This window comes from Festucalex cinctus, chromosome 12 (genome assembly GCF_051991245.1).
Source record: "Festucalex cinctus isolate MCC-2025b chromosome 12, RoL_Fcin_1.0, whole genome shotgun sequence".
Taxonomy (NCBI): Eukaryota; Metazoa; Chordata; class Actinopteri; order Syngnathiformes; family Syngnathidae; genus Festucalex; species Festucalex cinctus.
The window spans coordinates 11,227,658-11,245,359 of record NC_135422.1 but is presented as its reverse complement, the minus strand read 5'-3'; the positions used below and the strand labels follow the sequence as shown (position 1 = coordinate 11,245,359).

The 17,702-nt window shown below is 43.4% G+C and overlaps 1 protein-coding gene across 7 annotated transcripts in view; it reads right to left on the bottom strand.

The window, feature by feature from the left end:
- qkia (QKI, KH domain containing, RNA binding a) overlaps positions 1-17,702 on the bottom strand; it is an 85,387-nt gene that overhangs the window by 58,782 nt on the left and 8,903 nt on the right. For 6 of the 7 annotated variants that reach the window (XM_077537827.1, XM_077537828.1, XM_077537822.1 and 3 more), the window contains exon 1: positions 14,627-15,082. The exons of the other annotated variant lie outside the window; for it this stretch is intronic. In XM_077537827.1, coding sequence (XP_077393953.1) covers positions 14,627-14,771 — 145 coding nt within the window. In that variant the 5' untranslated portion in view covers positions 14,772-15,082. Of the gene's footprint in view, positions 1-14,626; positions 15,083-17,702 lie in introns of those variants that run through there. 7 annotated transcript variants of the gene reach the window in all.

Below are 17,702 nucleotides of genomic sequence, written 5' to 3'. Positions count from 1 at the left end.
AGGCAACAGTCATTACTCTCTGGTTGCAGAGGGGACAGGGTGTTGCCTTCAATGTTTTAAGCCTCCCAGGAATTCACTTCCTGCAGTTCTTTTACCTTACACTCTCATGCAACTAAAGTGGAATATACAAAGTTGAATTCCGAAGCCAACCGAAATCTTCGTGATATACATATGAGCCTCTAAACTTTCAAATATGAGAGTACTCAGAAGAAGATTGTATTAATCGTTTCTGCTACAGAAACGCAAATAAATATTTAGTTAGCTTTTTACTGGGATTTACAAAGTCAAACATTTTCAGCCACAACGAGTCAAAAGACGATAACCATGCACTGATTGAATCTGAAGCCGGACCAACATATCCATTTAAAAAAAAAAAAAAAACTTGTATATTTACTCTGCGCCTCTTAATTCCTTGGTAATTAACACCGTGAACGTGAACAAAACTAATGCAGTTCGGGCTGATGTGTTCGGCAAATGCAGCACATATCTCCGTGGTGCACCTTTATCAGTCGCCAGAACATGCAGCACAGCTCAAACGGTAATGCAGAAGAAATGCTAACTCAGACCTCCTAACGCATACAGATAATTTATTGCTGTGCGAGTCAGCTACAGGGGAATTGTATGTAGTGTAAGACTTGCAACCACAGCAGTTGTCATTTAACCTCAAAGAGTCAATGTGTAAAATCATTGCGTCTTTGTAGTGTCACTACTACGCAGTATTTACTAACAGTACCTGCCAGTTGAATCAGGAAGACAAACAAAAGTGAGGCTAAAGTTGAGAAACGCTACTCACTTTTTCTTATTTGAACCCACTACTACTGTCAGTGCTCGATGATGTACACACAAAGCACAAGCAACTACAGACAAAGCTGTAGCCTTGGGTGTTCTCTTGCATTTTCACTTCCAAAAAGACCACCCCAAATACACAACAATGGCTATGTTAAATAAAGCACAGGATGCACACTGTAAGCCCCGCCATGTGATGTGACAATGTGTGATAAGGAGGAGGAAGAATAACAGGATGAAGACTCAGGATGCACGCTGATGGGATTGGAAGAGAAAATCGTGGTCACGTTTTCTGTACACTGAACTAAAACACTGAGGAATGTTTTCTGACCTGTGGCACAAACACTGAGAGGGCCCCCCTGAAGATGTCGAGACTTCCTTTCAAGGGTGGGGAACCTACAGCTTGTGGGCCACATAAAGCCCGCAAGAGTATTTAGTCTGGCCTGACATGCAATTCTATGGCCAAGCTACTAAATGCATCCCAGTTGTAACAACACCTGCACATGGTTGGACCCCCTCGGGTGGACAACAATGGCCGGAAGGGTCCAGCAGTCACAGGGAAATGAGAGAAGGGGGGAGGAAGGAAAAGCTCAGAATGTGGATGCAGGTGGCGAAGATAACAGCTTTACTTCCTGTCTGAACCCCAACAACAAATGAAACCACCATCTTCTCAATGTAAGTAAAAGCAGAAGAATCTGCTGGCTAAACTTTCAAAAATTGTAGTCGATATTGCAAATTCCAGCCCTGTAGGTGTCTCTAATGCAGATTGCAAAGTGGGAGAAGTCTGTTACTTAAGTTTTTAGTGGAATCCATACCCCTTGATCAGAATAAAAGTTTTGGAGAAATGAGTTTAGTAGTTTTCGCACAATCTGCTTGACACAAAGATAAGTTCATCTAGGTATCCGTAACTAATTTGTCACTTTTCCATTAAGAGTCACTAGTGTTTATAAGGGGTCGTAACTCTACAATTGATTGTTGATCAATCCTGTCCTGAAGCACACTATGTGTACAGTACTTGGCAGTGTCAACTACTTTGTGTTCAAATTGCAGGAAGTTACTTTCTTTCAGACAAAGTACAAGGACTCACATTTGAGTACTCACTCAGTCATGCCAAGTAACAATATCTGATAATGCCATCACATTGTTTAAAAACACGTAACATTTTTCGGAGCATGGCACAAGCTTCACTAAACCATCAATTAGACGCATCACACAGCAGTTGTGGTCTCTCCAAGGTATGGTTTGAATTGAATTTCTTCAGGTGTTTGATCAAATTGCTTGCGTGTTGAAAGTGCTAAGCTTCATTCCTCCTCTTGACAATTTTGCAGACGGTAATTTACAGTCAGCTCTGGTGTTGCCATCCATGTTTACCTTGAAGTATGGCTTACATGGCTCTATAAGCTAGACGTGTTGCTTCTGTTGTGCGCACCTTGGCTTCCAGGAACCAGTGTGGTGACGCATGCATGAATATAAATAGGCGGATATTAAAGAAAACACAAAGAAGACTGATGCGAAAAATCTGCAGTAATATGACCTGACTTTAAGATAAAGCTATGTGCCTGGATAAATACTTTTAGGTCTCTATAAGGTAGGTTTATATGAAACTTCAATTGTGGGTGTCAGATAGCTTGAAGCAAGGACACGTGTACTCTCGCTGAGGAACTGGCCGCAATCAGAGTATCTGATCTGATCCGATGTCAGTGTAACTGATCCTGAGTTTTGTTTTTGTTTTTTAGTACAGATGCACAATATCTGCGCCAACACTGATACTGGTACCCTTAGCGACCATACAGATTCAACAATGGCATCAGAACAGGTGTTTAAAACATTCAGAGACTTTCCAATAACAACTAATTTTCCCCATTGACCGGCTTTTACAGGCACTATACTGTATTCCCTTGCAACAAATATATTGTGTCAATCAGACAGCGGTTGGTAACATTTAATTGTAATGCTTCGACAAGTAACGCCGTCAGCCTGCCAAAAAGTGCATCATAGACAATGTGAGCAAACATGACGGAATGAGGAACGAGCGCATTCCCTTCATCCCCTCTCATTACGAAGGAATGAGGTCACTCGATTACTACACAAACGCTTTGTTTGATAGCAGGAAACAAACAAAAGTGAGCGAGGGCTGCCTGCACCTTTTGAAATTCGTTTTAAGTCGTGTTTTACAACAGATACAAAATGGCACAAGAGCAAAAGGGTAGACATGTGCTCCTGAATAGCAAAGTAGCATGTCAACCACCACCCTCAGACAAGTGTAGTGATGCTTCATTGCATACATCTTGGTGGCCTGAGAAGACAAACAAGTTAAATCACAAATGTAAGTCAGCACTGTGTTTTGCTCCCCGCCTTCCCTCACCACAAGGCCTGTTAAAACCTGCACCTCCTGTCTTTAGTTTCTAGTGTAACAGATCATCAGCATCATAGCTTTTACACACCACTATGTTTCTTTAACGTTAGTAATGAACCAAATATCAGTTGAACTGAGTTTGGGTTGGAAACAGAAAATAAACTGAAGCTCTTGACTACAACAACAACAAAGTGACCCTCACCACAGTAAATAATAATTTCAATGGGGAGAAGCCTGATGGCACCAAGAAAGTGACTGTGGACTACAACAATGAAGCTTCCAAAGTTAACGGTTTACACTAATACTAGCAAGAGTGTTGACCATGACGAATATGCTCAACCAGTTAGTAAAGTTGTATAAGGAGAGTGCCTGGTAAAATATTAACAGCAAACTATGGTAGTGTCTACACAAGGAGGAACAAGGTATAATATCACATATGCTGTTGGGATTTGAAAGAGGTCAGACGTTAAAGTAAATTGGTTCACGGAGCCCGTCCGGAGACCGGCGGACGATAACGAGTGGGTGGTGGTGGACATCGCTGGTCGGATTTGAAAGAGGTCCGAATGCGAACGTTAAATAACTAATTGGTTCCCGGACCCCGGAATGTCATTGGGCTCAGCGTGATAGTTTTTTGTAACGCTACAAACTTGTTGTTTGGGGGGTGCTAAATAACTTATTGCTTATTGAGAAGGGAAAGCTATACATCCTCGCCTTCCTCAATGGAACTTTGTATTTTTTTTTTATGTCTGGTGGATCAGTTTTGTCTAGTCTAGGGTCAAAAGTACTGTTTTATAATGTCAAAAAGAGACACGCTTAAGAAAATAAACAAATAAATAAACTTTTCATGCTCAAGGTTTCACCAAGTACTTGGACACGAGAGCTTTGCAAATCCGAGAGGGAGACTGCACACAAGACTGCAGACAGCGTGTTGTTCTCGAGCAACATTTAAGCCTGCGAGTGATTGTGTCAAGAGCCACGCGCATCGCTAGCATCCCCGAGCCCAGGCGGGCGAGCGCTTGGGCTGATGCAAAGCGACAGGCCACGTTGCGGGCCTTTAACGTCACCACTGGTCCTCACATGGATGAGGCGAAGGCACCTCGGGGTGGAATATCTCGCACACAAGTGGAGAAAAGGGGCTGCAAAAAGAAAACATATGGAAGGAAGAGGGCAAAATGAAATGCAGAGGAAGAGATGATGAAGAGACATGAGTAAAAAGTGGGGAATGAGAGTCGTTCCGGTCAATGTGCAAATGTTAAAACAAAGACAATGCCAGGAAAATGAGTCATTCTCTTGGGACAGTCATTGTCTGCTTTGGAAAACATGATGATAAGGACGTAACTTGCCATGTGTCGAGCGGTACAGTGCCCACCAGCTGGTACAAGGCTTGTGTCGCTTCTAGAAAGTAAAGACAGTGGGGAGGCGTGAACATGACGGAGTAAATATAATCTTAGGAGCAAGTGATGGGTGAGAAGGACAAATAAGAGGTGACAGCGAGACTAAGAGACAAGTCCATCTCCGCAAAGACTTTAGCACCTTAAGGTGTCGACAGCATCTGGCATCTTGACAGCTTGGTCCAGTGCACACCTGTCCAGGCTGTAGCTAGGTGCCATCACTGTTTAGCTGCATGTACCTTTGTCTTGGAGATAACTTTTGGCTAGTTCCAGTGGAACCTCGACTCTTGTTGAAACTCTATCAAAAATTGCCTTAAATGGAATCAAATGAATAACGTTGGCACATCACATGAGCCGACAGTACACCTTGCCAAATTTCATTTCAGCCAGCACCCAAATATTACTATGTTTTGCCTTTTTTCCAAGAACATAAGACAAATAGATACCATGTGAAGTAAATTTAGTGTTGCAGGCTTGACCATACCATCCATCCATCAATCTTCTTGACCGCTCATTCCTCACAAGGGTCACGGGGGGCGCTGGCGCCTATCTCAGCTGGCTATGGGCAGTAGGCGGGGGACACCGTGGACTGGTTGCCAGCCAATTGCAGGGCTTGACCATACCAACAAAGACAAATACATTAATCGACACTAGAGAGTATTGAGACCGAGACGAGACCAAGACTTTTGGGTGTCAACAGAAACACGACCAAGACTGTATGTAGCAAAAAAATAAATAAAAATAATAATAAAAAATCAGTATTATTTTTCCCATTACGTTTGCAACAAAACAATTCTGCCATGTTTTTGAAGTAGAACAATGAAAAGTCAAATGTAAGCAAATTTGTGGTTTCACATTATCTACAAATTAATCATACTTACTAAAACTGAAATGTCCTGAAAAGCCATTATAAATGTAATTTTACAAAGAAACTTTGGTTTCTGTGTTTCTCACTGATCATAGTAGTACTGGTCAACCGGTCTTGAATCAAAAATTTCCGAGTCCACCCTGTCCCAGATCAAATGAAAATACCCTTGAATCCAAGACAAGACTCGGACACTTAAAAAGTGGTCTTGAGACCAAGACCTTGACCAAGATCTTGAAAACTACAACACGAAGTAAGTGGGCTCTTGTAAGGCATAAGGACTTCGGTGGTGTCTTGCACTATTGTTACAGAATCTTTCAGTGTGATGAAAAAGTAAACATACCATGTTATTCCTGACATAATCGCTTAATCTGTAGCTTGTCATAACATGTAGTCCCTCCAAAGAAATATTTACACCAGACAGTCAGGAGCCGATGTAATCAAGAACAGTCCATGCTTAACTTGTTTTTGTGACACCTTCAAACTGCTCTGACCCATGAAGCAGTGTACACACATTAACAAGGGTCAAATTTGAGCATTTTCCTGCCTTTCAGTCAAAGTGATCAATGGCAACGGCAGATCCTCATGTGATCCCTGACTGTGACATTAAACTGAACAAAAACAAAATGAGTGGAGTCATTAATTGTGTTGAGCAGAGAGTTGGTTTACAATGTCCCAAGTCGTTCACCACAATATAAACGACAGGCAGAGCTTGTTACCAGAGGTGTCAAATCCAAAAAAGTCCAAAAAGTAAAAACCCTGCCACAGTTTGACTTTAGCCACAGGTGCTTCTACTCAAACGGCAGGTAAACAGTCTGGATACCATGGAGCACCATGCTCCCTCTCACAGGGCAGTCTTGGTACTACTACCCTTGTTGGTCATCGAGTACACTGTAAGAGTAGTAAGCACTCACTCACTGATTTTTCCTCAACAATGCTACCCATGTTTTACAATGACGATATTGCAAGTGTTCACTCTGCTTTAGCAGAGATGAACATGCATAGTTACGTGCCAAGCTGTGGTAGATAGACATCACTTGTGTGCAAGGACCCACAGCCCTGTCTGGCCCAATAATGCACAAAAAAGCCCATTGTGCGTCTGTCATTGGTAGAGGGGAGGAAGGATGGGACTCTGGGGTGGCGTGTGGAGCTGAGCAAGGGGTCAATAACCTTCCCCATAGCTAACAAGATGACCTCATTCACATCACACACACACCCTCCCCCACAACTACCACCATCCCACTGTTCTTTATAATACTTAATATCCTCCTTCGCCTGACACGCCTTCCTACTTTCAGTGAGAACAATTCATCAAGTGAGCAGCTTGGGTGAACACTTTCATAAAGAGCAACAGAACTTGGCTTTTCTTTCTATGTCACAAACTGTGCTAAATAGGCTGTTTATTTTGCCAATTGCCGCTTCATATCCACCCCTCCCCACCCCCCTTGTTTTTTTTTTGTTTTTGTTTTTTCTGGCAACACAATCCCCCTGCCCCCCAACTTCTACATTGATAAGAACGTACAGCTCTCATGAAGACAAACAGGGACATGCAACAGCAGCACTGAGATAAAACTGCCACGTTTGCAGTTTTTAACTGATAAATGGTGGAAAATGCTGGCTGTTTTTTGGGAACCTTAAAGCACAACTTTTGAAAATGACAGTGTGATGAGTCTGTCACTAAAAACATGGCACAAATGGCATAATTTCTCGTGCAAAATATACGTTAAAGGAACCATTACTTCAATTAAGTATTTATAAGACCATCTACCAGAAAACAGTTGATATCCATGAGAACAGTGAACAATTTGGCATCTCTGGTCAAACTATTCATTAATGCAAAGTATAGGGGTATTGTTTGTTGGGTTAAGGTTGTATGTTTATACCTTACCCGGATTGTTGTGTTTGTACAAATTGCTGAAAGTCAAAAAATAAAATATTCTAAAACAATTAATGGAAGGTATAAAAACACGCTTTTTTTTAATTATTATTATTCAGGAGTTTACCTTTGCGTGGTCAATTTTGGAACGTGTCAGTCTTGCATTTCAACACGACGTGTATGATGTTTAGTATTGCGGCACAACAAGACTGCAAGACAGGAGAAACTGGTGTAAAACAACAGCCTGTGCTTTCCTGCGCTGTGTGTGATGGCATCGCTGAGGCAGAGAAGACCCTGTTGCTGCCACTGAAACATTGCTGACTAAGTACTGTACGGGTGGGACAGTGGATTAATGACCTGCGTGAACAAAGTGTGCGCAATGGGAGAAAATCTGCACACGCTTCTCTCTGGATACCACTGCAAGTGGTGTGTGTGGTGGTGCAGATGTTAACACTGCCACAAATCTGTAAAGAAATGCTGGGCTTGCCTATTTATTTAAACAAACATTTCTGAGCATGTCTAATAGAATCTTTGTCCAGTCACCCAGCAGCATTTTCAAAGTCAAGTTCTTGCAATCAAAATCATATCTTTTATGACTCTACTCATTTTTTTTTTTTTTTTTTTTTTTTTTTTTTAAATAAGGAGAGCATTATCCAAAATGAACCAAGGGTATCTCGTCCAGTCCCTTTTGTCGTGATACTGCTATGGAACAGTGAAGGGGAAAGTAACAACTCCACCATCACACTGGCTCCAAACAATACCGTCAATTCCAGGCTTTGTAAGAACTGCGGTGAGTCAGTCTTTCGTCCTCAGTGCTTAAGAGAAATTTCCAAGGTGGCAGTCACGCTAGAAAGACTTTCACACACTATGTCAATTTCATTCAAAGCAACACTGTGGAAATCTAAATGGACAATGTCGAAATGCAGTCATTGCAGATATACAGCTTGTTAAATGGAAACAGCCTGTGGAAAAGTAACAAAAACATACAATTGACACGACAGATTTTGAGCTGCAAGGCTATTGTTTGACTCCAAGAAAACTCCAGTGGAAGTCTCAAGGCTTTGGTTAATCTAAGCATGGAATGTTGATAGTGAATCCAAATACAGTCCAAACACAGACATGGATTAAAGCGAAATCACACAGTACTGAGCTTGATTGACGGCCAAATTGGACTGACAGCGTTACCAATTGCATTGAAGTAAAGCAATGGATTGCCCCGAGCAGAAAAACACGCGTTGGTACGGATTTGAGACGACCAGCTGACAGCAAGGTTAGAGTGTGCGCTGCTTCATATTCAGATGACAGCGAGCTACAGACGAATCAAGCTGACGCACTTTCCATGACCCAAGGCGGAAGAAGGTGACTGCAGGCCCGCATGCTCTCGCCAGGTCTCACAGAAACAACATGAGCAGCCTATGACAGGTAAATTATTCATCTTAGATTTATCGGCCATCTGAAAGCGAGTGAGACGCCACGGCAAAGGCTTCCGAACCACAGGGAGGCCAAAGTACTAAAGGCTCTGGACCGGGATGAAGTCAGATTAACATAGACGGTATCTGCCAAATGACAAATTTAGAGAACCATTAGTGGACGTTGACATGCAGTGAAACACCACACACACATTTCAGCGTACATTAAAAACCCAAAGTGAAACCTGCCACGAAAGAGAACGCAGCTGTGCAAAACAAACAAATATGCAGGAGGTTAAGCAGAAATTCCTTAGCTGGTTGCCAAAACTTGTTTCCTAGTCCTCCACTGAAAGGACGCGGAGCAAATTAATGCAGCCAGGGTGGGCGGGTAACAGCGAGACAGAGTGAGCATTCAGTTCATTTTTTTCCCCCTTGCCTCGTTTCTGGGATAAAAAGGGGAGGAGACAGGAAGTGGTGCCAAATAGTGTGATTCATGTTTTACTGAATCGTTACACACTAGTCTCTTTGCAACTTTAAAAAAAAAAAAAAAAAAAAAAAAAAAAATAAGAACAATGTTAGCTGAAAATGCTAGGTACTAGTGACAATGATGAAAAAAAAGGTGGTCCCAGTGGTACCAAGAACCAACTGAACACCAGATAACGGACAAACAAACCTGTGAATGAGAGCCTGCTTCATTATGCAATCTTAATTAGCCAAAAAGAAATCATAGCAACAACTCCGCCTTGGTGGGAGAGGTTGTGTGCAGAACAAGCGTCACTTGTCACAAAGCTGGAAAGCCTCCAAAGAGGGAAAACAAACCACAGGCTTCTCCAGTCTCAAATTGTGTCATTTCCTGTAGGTGTGTTTGCAATGAGACGCAAATAAAAACGGAAGAACATTTTTTAAAAACATGCTGACATGATGTTAGTCAAGGACAGAGGGTGGATCAGCGGCTTGTTGTGAAGGCGTAAATACGAGTTGTATTATTGCATTACTCAAAATGTCCTTTAAATTCCTGTGCAGAGTTAGCCTGATTGTTGTTATGCTTAAAGCAGAACAGTGTTTAGACACAGGCAGTCTGAAAGACGCTCAGAGACAGGAGGCGGGCGAGCAGAAGCGGCGGTGATAAGGAGGCCCCAGCACTCGTAGGATTGAAGCCCGTGATAAGAGCCCGGAGCTGATGTCGGATGACTTTATCACACAGCACCCGCTGGGAGGTGCCATCGCTGATGCCGGGGCTCAGGGTGCAAAAGGGGCCAGGGATGACGGGCCGAAGCTCAACCAGGCCATGCGGTGGCGCTCAGACCCCCGAGGCGAGGCAAAGTGGGAGTTCTGCCTTCACAACAACAACTATGCTTCAATTACACTAAAACAGCAACTGTATGAAATTGCTTTTCTGTGACTATTTCAGAAAAAGTAACACTTGCTTTTTTGCATAGTTTCCAAATTTGCAAAGAAAGAACAGGTCTGTCAACAGCACACTGTGGTCCAACTGAGCTTGGAATGGTTTATCAATCCAACAAACCAAGAAATTGACCTGAAATTCCAAAGGAAATTGAACATAAAGGTAGAACGAGAGTCCACAATCCTGGATAAGACAACTGCTCTTCTGCTCTCGAGCCAACATTTTTTTTTTTTATTGCATTTACTTTAGAGATGTTTGAGTGCACACCCTTTGACAGGAGAAGCACTTTTAAGCAAAAAAAAAAAAAAAAAAAGGCAAATGGAAACCATGATAGAAAGAACTGAAAATGGGACTAAGCTAAGGTTTGCTACAGGATTTAGTTTAGTTTTACAATAAACAATCACACTTGTGTGCTAGAATGTTACCAAATTCATTACCTTGGCAGTATTTCGAAGTCTTCAGCTCTTACGGACTATTTAAGGTTTCATGGGGACCACAGCCCAATTAGGTTTTCATGTGCACCACAATTCTCGAAATATTGGTATCAGGGCAACACAAGCAGCCAGAACAAGCCCAGCACAAAGCCTCCATATTCGACTTCAACAATGGCAGCTCCGGCTCAGTAAACCGGTGCACAGAACGGCGCTCGTTAATTAAATCCCAGCTTATAAAGTGGTGCTTGGGGAAAGGATGCAGGGGAGGGCCAGGGAGGGCTTGATGGCGGATAAAACAGGTTTCAACTTGCGACGATGGCCTGGCAAAATATCCCCGATTGACTCGTTCTGTCAGCCTCTATTGGTGCACTAAGCAGCGCGGTGCTCTATCCTAATAGATACTGCATTGATCGTGTGTCAGAGGTTACAGCGGGTCTCTTCCTGTGCCGAATACACACAGTTAACCAAGAAAAGGGTTTAACTCTATCGAGATGTAGAAAACAATGACGAGAGTTGGAGCGAGATGACAGAAATAAGTGACAAGTTTATAAAAGAAAACAACTGGAGGACATATGACATTGTCCCGTTTGTCAAACTCTCTCAACAAGCATTCCCGAAGGAACGGCCTGCATCTAAAGGTGTCCTCCAATTGCCGACAGCTCCCCCGGGGAAAGACAGACAAAAACAAACAAGCAATAGTGGAGATGCAAAGGCGAACGAGTGGCACCGCACATGGCGCTGCGCCGCCGCGGCCCGCTGGGTGAGTAGACAACGGCCTGCGAAATCTATTAAACAAACACATCTAAAAACAAGCCCCGAGGGAGTGGTTTGCTTTGATTAAACAATTCAAAATCAATACCAGTCTTTGGATCATGATAGAAAAATGTCACAACAACAAAACCCCTTCCGCCTTATGCTCTGCTAACTTACAGCATCCTGCTCTTCCCAACTTCTCTGACTGTTATATGGGCTGTCTTCTCCTGCCAAGTGAAAATACAGCGATTTGAAGCTGCCTGTTTGCTGGCAGGCTGTAAAGATAAATAAATAAATAAAATAAAAAAACTCCATAGCAGGTGTCACCTCAGGGAGACGAACAACTGGAAACGCGGGGGGGGGTCCAAAGGGGGGCACGGGTCTGTCAATCTGCCACAGTGACCTTGAGGCACTACATACACGTCAGCAACAAAATGGGTGCGCATGGACGGGCGTCCACTGGAGCAGGGTGGGAGAGGGTGGGGTCTGCTTTCCCCCCTCATCATAGTAGCAGCTGTGGAGGCATGCACTTAAAAAAATTTTTTTTTAAATGGGCAGGCGAGGTAGGGGAATTCCCGCAGCTGTCAGCCTAGCATACTTCAGACCAACACATTCAGAAAAAAAAAGTATCCGTAAGATTCAGATTTAAGTGGTTAACTAGTTGGTGCTCAACATAAAAACAAATCATTTCACCATGGGCGGGGTCCTCCTTACATCAGAGTCCTGGCTTACGAGCAAAGGCCCGAATGTCACACCAGGACGACAAGCCCCTCGACGACGGGGGCAAGAAAAGCAAACAACCCCTAACGGGATCCAGACATTTCAGCCTCCTCGGCACTGGGGTGACTTTCATAGCGCGCACACGTAATTTCTGGCGCTGGGGTATTATTTTGGCTTGGTGCTGTGGAAACCCCTCGTAAACCTCAACACGTCCAGAGGGGGGTGAAAGTGAGGCTTGGGACTCGTAAATGTGGCATCATTTATTTCTTGAACAAGGTTGAGGGGAACTTTTTGTGCATGCAGTCCACTGTGTTCCACAGACATGACAATATGGTTAACTGAAAATTATTCTAAGAAATATAAAAATCTATGACCAAAATTGTATGTTTAGCTGTGTCACCAGTAAACAACCTCAAAACCGCACAAGAGGACAGGTTTAGGATCAAATAAACTCTTTGAAGAAGACAAACTACCTAGAACTGATCGGCTAATTTGGGAGAATTTGGATTCTGAGGAAAAGGCAGAGTCCGGGAAATTACAAGGCACATCTGGACATTGTCATCTGTTTCTCAAGAAATAGGCCGTGGGAGGTCCGCACCCTTCTGAGTGCTAACAGGTTGTTGTTATTTTCACCAATAAAAATCACCATCAATGTCTTAATAAAATTGTCAACGTGGAGTCAGTTATTTATTTGAGCTAAAATGTTTTTGTTTTTTTTGCCAGTCTTAAATTGTGGATCCGTAAGCCAATCAGTCTAGTCATTCTTCAGCGGGTTACCGAAACCAGATGGCAAATTTGAACAAATCCGTAGACAGCTTATCAAGAGATATGTGCGAGTTCCCGCCCATTACATAAATGCTATCAATTTGCCATATGTTTCTCTCTCACTTGTAAGAAATTACACAGCCTTCCATCCCTTCTCCATAAGGCTTATCATGTGCTGTGTTGGTGGGAGCTGGAGCCTGCCCTAGTTGATTTCAGAACTGGACCGGTCGCCCGACAATCACACACACATTGACACAGACCATTCGCGCTGCCTGCATGGAAGTCAAAAAACACAATCTAGCTTCTACCATCTTCTCAGAACATGTTAGTTGTGCAGTGATAACATATACTTTCTAATATATACTATTTAGGTGTTAATGTGTTGAGAGGTTTTCAATTTAGAGTCACCTCAAGCAGGTCGTAGCCAAAACGTTCAGGTCAATGAAAAGCTTTCTATGCTCAATAATACACTGGAGACAGCATGAACCTTGTTGCATTGTGCAACACGTACTAGGGCTTTTATCCAGCAGGTCAACTTCTTCTGTAACTTTTGCTTATCATCCATCTTTCAGGGAGACGAGAAATCTGTGCAGACCGGTTTAGCTGCTACATACTCGAGCGCCGACGCAACCCGGGCAACGGTGAAACTATGCTGGTTATTTCCGGACTGCGTCTTGTAAAAATAAAATAAAAGAATGAAACACGAAGGCGGCTTTGTGTATTTATATCGTTATAAGAATTGAAGCGGTGTCATCATTTGGCGTTGTGCTTCAATCACGAGGGGGCTGTGGCGCTCTCTAGTGTCCCCTGCTCGGTTACATAAAACCCGCGTCGCCCTGCCTCTCACACCGGCTTAGGTTGTTGATACTGTCGACATTGGGCTCCCAATAATCCACTGTTGTGTGTGAGGGAAAAAAAAAAAAAAAGACGCACACACATATCACAACAACTAGCCAAGATGGCAGGCAGCAAGCATGTTTCAGTGTGAGACACAAAAAGCCAACGTTAGGGTATTTTTATTCCGACGAACGGCGCGGCTAAATGGAGGAAATAAAAGCAGAAGTAAAACCTCGCTTGGTTTCATTTGAAGTCGCAGTTGGCGGACGAATGCGGGTAGAGAGAAGAAGGAGAAGTTGTGGAGGCTTTCCAAGCCTCGACTGGCCATTGTTTGGGCAAGACGCACACAACATTCCTCCGTGGTTTGAGCTTGCCCGCTGGGCAACAACTCTCGCAACGTCCCAAACAACTCAGAAAATCGAAAATATCACACTTCACATCTCTGTGTAGTCCAATATTCCGCCACTGGCTGACTGTAACGCGTTTCATGGAGGGAAAAGAAAAAAAAAAAACGTAGCTAAGTTTAAGTCGAGCGTAGTGGCTAGCTTGCAAATGTGGCTAACCACCGCAAAGCTAAAACTACTGGAACATGTGGAACCAGGGCCCCGGCTAAATGAATACCACGAGCTTCTTAAGTGGCCCAAAGTTCACACGAAACAAACTCTGGAGGTTAATCGCAAACACGCGGAATGTGGCGTGTTGTTTAAAAGTGTTTGAACCCGAGTGAGAGAAAGTTTTTGTGTAGTCACAAAGTCAACAATACTAATCTCAGCCACTCAGATAGCACCAGCCACTCGCGACACTTATTTGCAACATGTTGCAATTACGGTACATTAAAAAATAATAGAGCGCGAGGGAGAGTATAGTTAATACATGGTTTATTTGTTTGTTTTTTTGCTTGTTTTTTTTTTTCGGGGTGGGGGGTGGGGGTAACGTACGCTAAGCCAGACGAGTGGTCACCCAGCCGAAACGGTGCGGACGCCGGACGTCGCCTCCCTCCCTTCCCTCCACCACCACGTCGCCGCTTACCTTCGTCGAGAAGCCGCTCGAGGTGCGTGAAGATGCCGCAGAGATTGGGCAAACTGGTCATGAGCTTCTTCTCGTTCAACAATTGCATCAAATAGTCGGGACTCGGCCTCGGTCGCTCCTTCACTTCGACCTCTCCGACCATCATCTTTGCGGCGGGGAGAGCGGAACGCGAAGCACCGCCGAACACAGAATCCTTCTTTTCGGGGGTAGGTGGGGGACGAAACGAAGAAAAGAGAGAAAAGGGGAAAAAGAAAAAAAAACTTGCGGCTCCCGATCCCTTGCTTCCTCCTCTCCTCGTGTGAACAATACTCTGGAATGCCCCCCGTTTCCCCCGAATTGTTGCAGGCTCGTTGTGTTCGTGTCTGAGCGGCGGAGGAGGGGGGGAAAAAAAGAAAGCGTTATTTCCTTTCGCTCGTGGAGACTGTGTGCGCTCGGGGACGTTCGATTCCTCCACTGTAGGCGCGAGGGACTGTTCCGCCGGAACGGGTCCGTCCTTCCTTGCCGGTGATTGGCCGGTGTACTTTCATTGGGCTAATGGAACAGCCAATGAGCGTCCGGGGCTGAGGCCTCTAGAGGCGGGTCTGGCTCGTGGCGAGGAATGATTGATAGGAACAAGGACCAATCGCGCGTGCTGCGCAGGAATGCACATCATGCCCCTCAAAGTGTCAACACAGAATATTCAGGCTGGGCCAAAACTTGGTCATGCATACTCTTAAAATGTTTTATAACATTTACACTTGTTTATTAAAGTTACAGTAATTTAATGTAGTTATAATATTGGGGGGAAAATAACAAAAACTTAAAGGCCTGGTCTGCCGTTTTCACTCAGGAAAAGGCGCTTTTTAAATACAGGATTTAATTTTAAATTTTCAAATCTGGGCTACTCCTAATGTCTGGTGGTGATTTTGTCCGAAAAAAAATTCCAGCAACAAAACTGCTGTTAAGCATTCTTCAACATTATAAAACAATTATGAAATGTTATCTTTTGTTATCGTATGTTTCTTACGCTATCTTATCACTTAGCTAGGCTACATGCCAGAGAAACTACAGGTCAGTAAGCTTACTGTTATCTTATCTGTGCTATTTTTAACCTCCAATTTGTCTTCTGAGGAAATGTAATAACCGGTGCTTGCAATGCGTAGTCCAAGACAGTCATTACAAATCACCACAAGTGAAATTAAGCTTTTGCTAGCAGTCAACGTAATGTCCACAATCCAGTCCGTGTTCGTAGCTACTTGTCACTCGGCAGAATTCGTATGGAAACAATCATTTTTGGCCAGTAAAAAAAAGAAAGTAACTAATGTAAAAGCCGTCCCTCAGCGTGATCATGAGAATACTTTAACGCCATCTTTGTATTTAGTTTTGTTTCAACAGAGATCCTATCTATCGCATAAGGTCACCCGTTCTGTCCTCTAAGTAGCCGATCTGGTGGAATAACACCTCCGATTTGTCAGTGCCGCATGCCCTTATGCCACCGAATTATATAATCTTTTCAAAATAAATCAATTTCAATTGATTTGGACAACAACGTCACAGGTTACCATTAGGCTACGTCGTAACGTCGGGTCAAATTCCGAGCACAAATATGACATTAGCATGTGCGGTCCACGTCCTAACACGAAGCCTATTGTTACCCAAGACTTGCACATCTTGTTATCCGTCTTGGGACCATTGATCAACGGCGTCGTAATCAATAGAACCTTTTCATCGTCCTGTCCTTGGGAGGACCTTTCTACATATCCTCAGAAGATTAACATGCCTGATCAATGGGACAAACAAAAATAAAATCACAAGTTACCTTTAGTTTCTCACACGAGATGGTTGTCATGTAATGTCACAAACTTTCATATAGAAGGAAATTAGATTTTCTTGTGGCGAAAAAAAAAACACACCAGCAATCTCCAGTTTCTCACACTCCCATGTGGACATAAACACACCACTGTTTTTGATTTAAGCAGCTGTTGGCTGCACACACACACACACACAAAAAAAAGGTGGGTAGAGGGTCTGCTTAAATCCGAGCGCCCCTTCCCTGCTCTGGAGCCTCATTCAATTTGTCCGCTTGCTGTTCGCCCACTCGCATCTTTGTGCGCGTGAACTTCCTTGCGGCCTCCGTGCTCTAACAGCTGCACTCTGACCCTTCTGGCTTCCACTTTTTCGTCATCGTGTTGAAGAGCAAAGTGGCGGCAAAACCATCAAACAAATGGAGAAATTGGGGCGTCGCATTTGGATAGGTTTGATCTGGATGAAACTGAACGACCCGAAATGTTACACAGTTGCCTTAGCGACCATGCCCACCCTGCTACGATGCCCTTTAACCAGAGTCTACATATAGCCGAGGTATGTTATTGCTGTAATTACCACTGAGCTTTACTTAAGCCTATATGAACAAGCCTGCCTCGAAAATGATCACACGTTTTATAACAGGGTATGGACTAGTGTTGTTCCGATCCCGTTTTTTGGCACCCGATACCTCTTTGACTGCCACACGTTATAAAAACAAAACAAAAAAAAATCCACAGTGCCAGCCGCTTTCGAGCATTTTAACTCATCTTTCAAGGCAAAAAGAATATTGTTTGCCTTTACTACATATACAATGTGGGTACTAAATGAAAGATCGCATGAAAATGCTGTCCTGCCATTGGTTCAGAGCATTCAAGGGCCAATGGGATATCTTAGATCAGCATGCAGTGAACATATCACATATCAGTGAATGTCATGCACGAGCAAGACACAAGATGCTGAATCCAAAATCGTATATTAGCATTGGAATTAATGGTAGGCTATTGGCATGTTACTTGTGAGTACTCACCGATTCTGATACCACTGTTTTAATGCAGTATCAGCGCCTCTGCCGATACCAGTATCGGTATCGGAACAATACTAGTATGGACAAGACAAATGAAAGAGTAGAACAGGTGAAAAAGCTAGCTAGGTAGCTAGATCAGGTCAGTGAGCTAGATGGATAGCTAGCTAGATGGATAGCTAGCTAGCTAGCTAGATAGATAGATAGCTAGCTAGATAGATAGATAGATAGATAGATAGATAGATAGATAGATAGACCCACTAAAGCCTT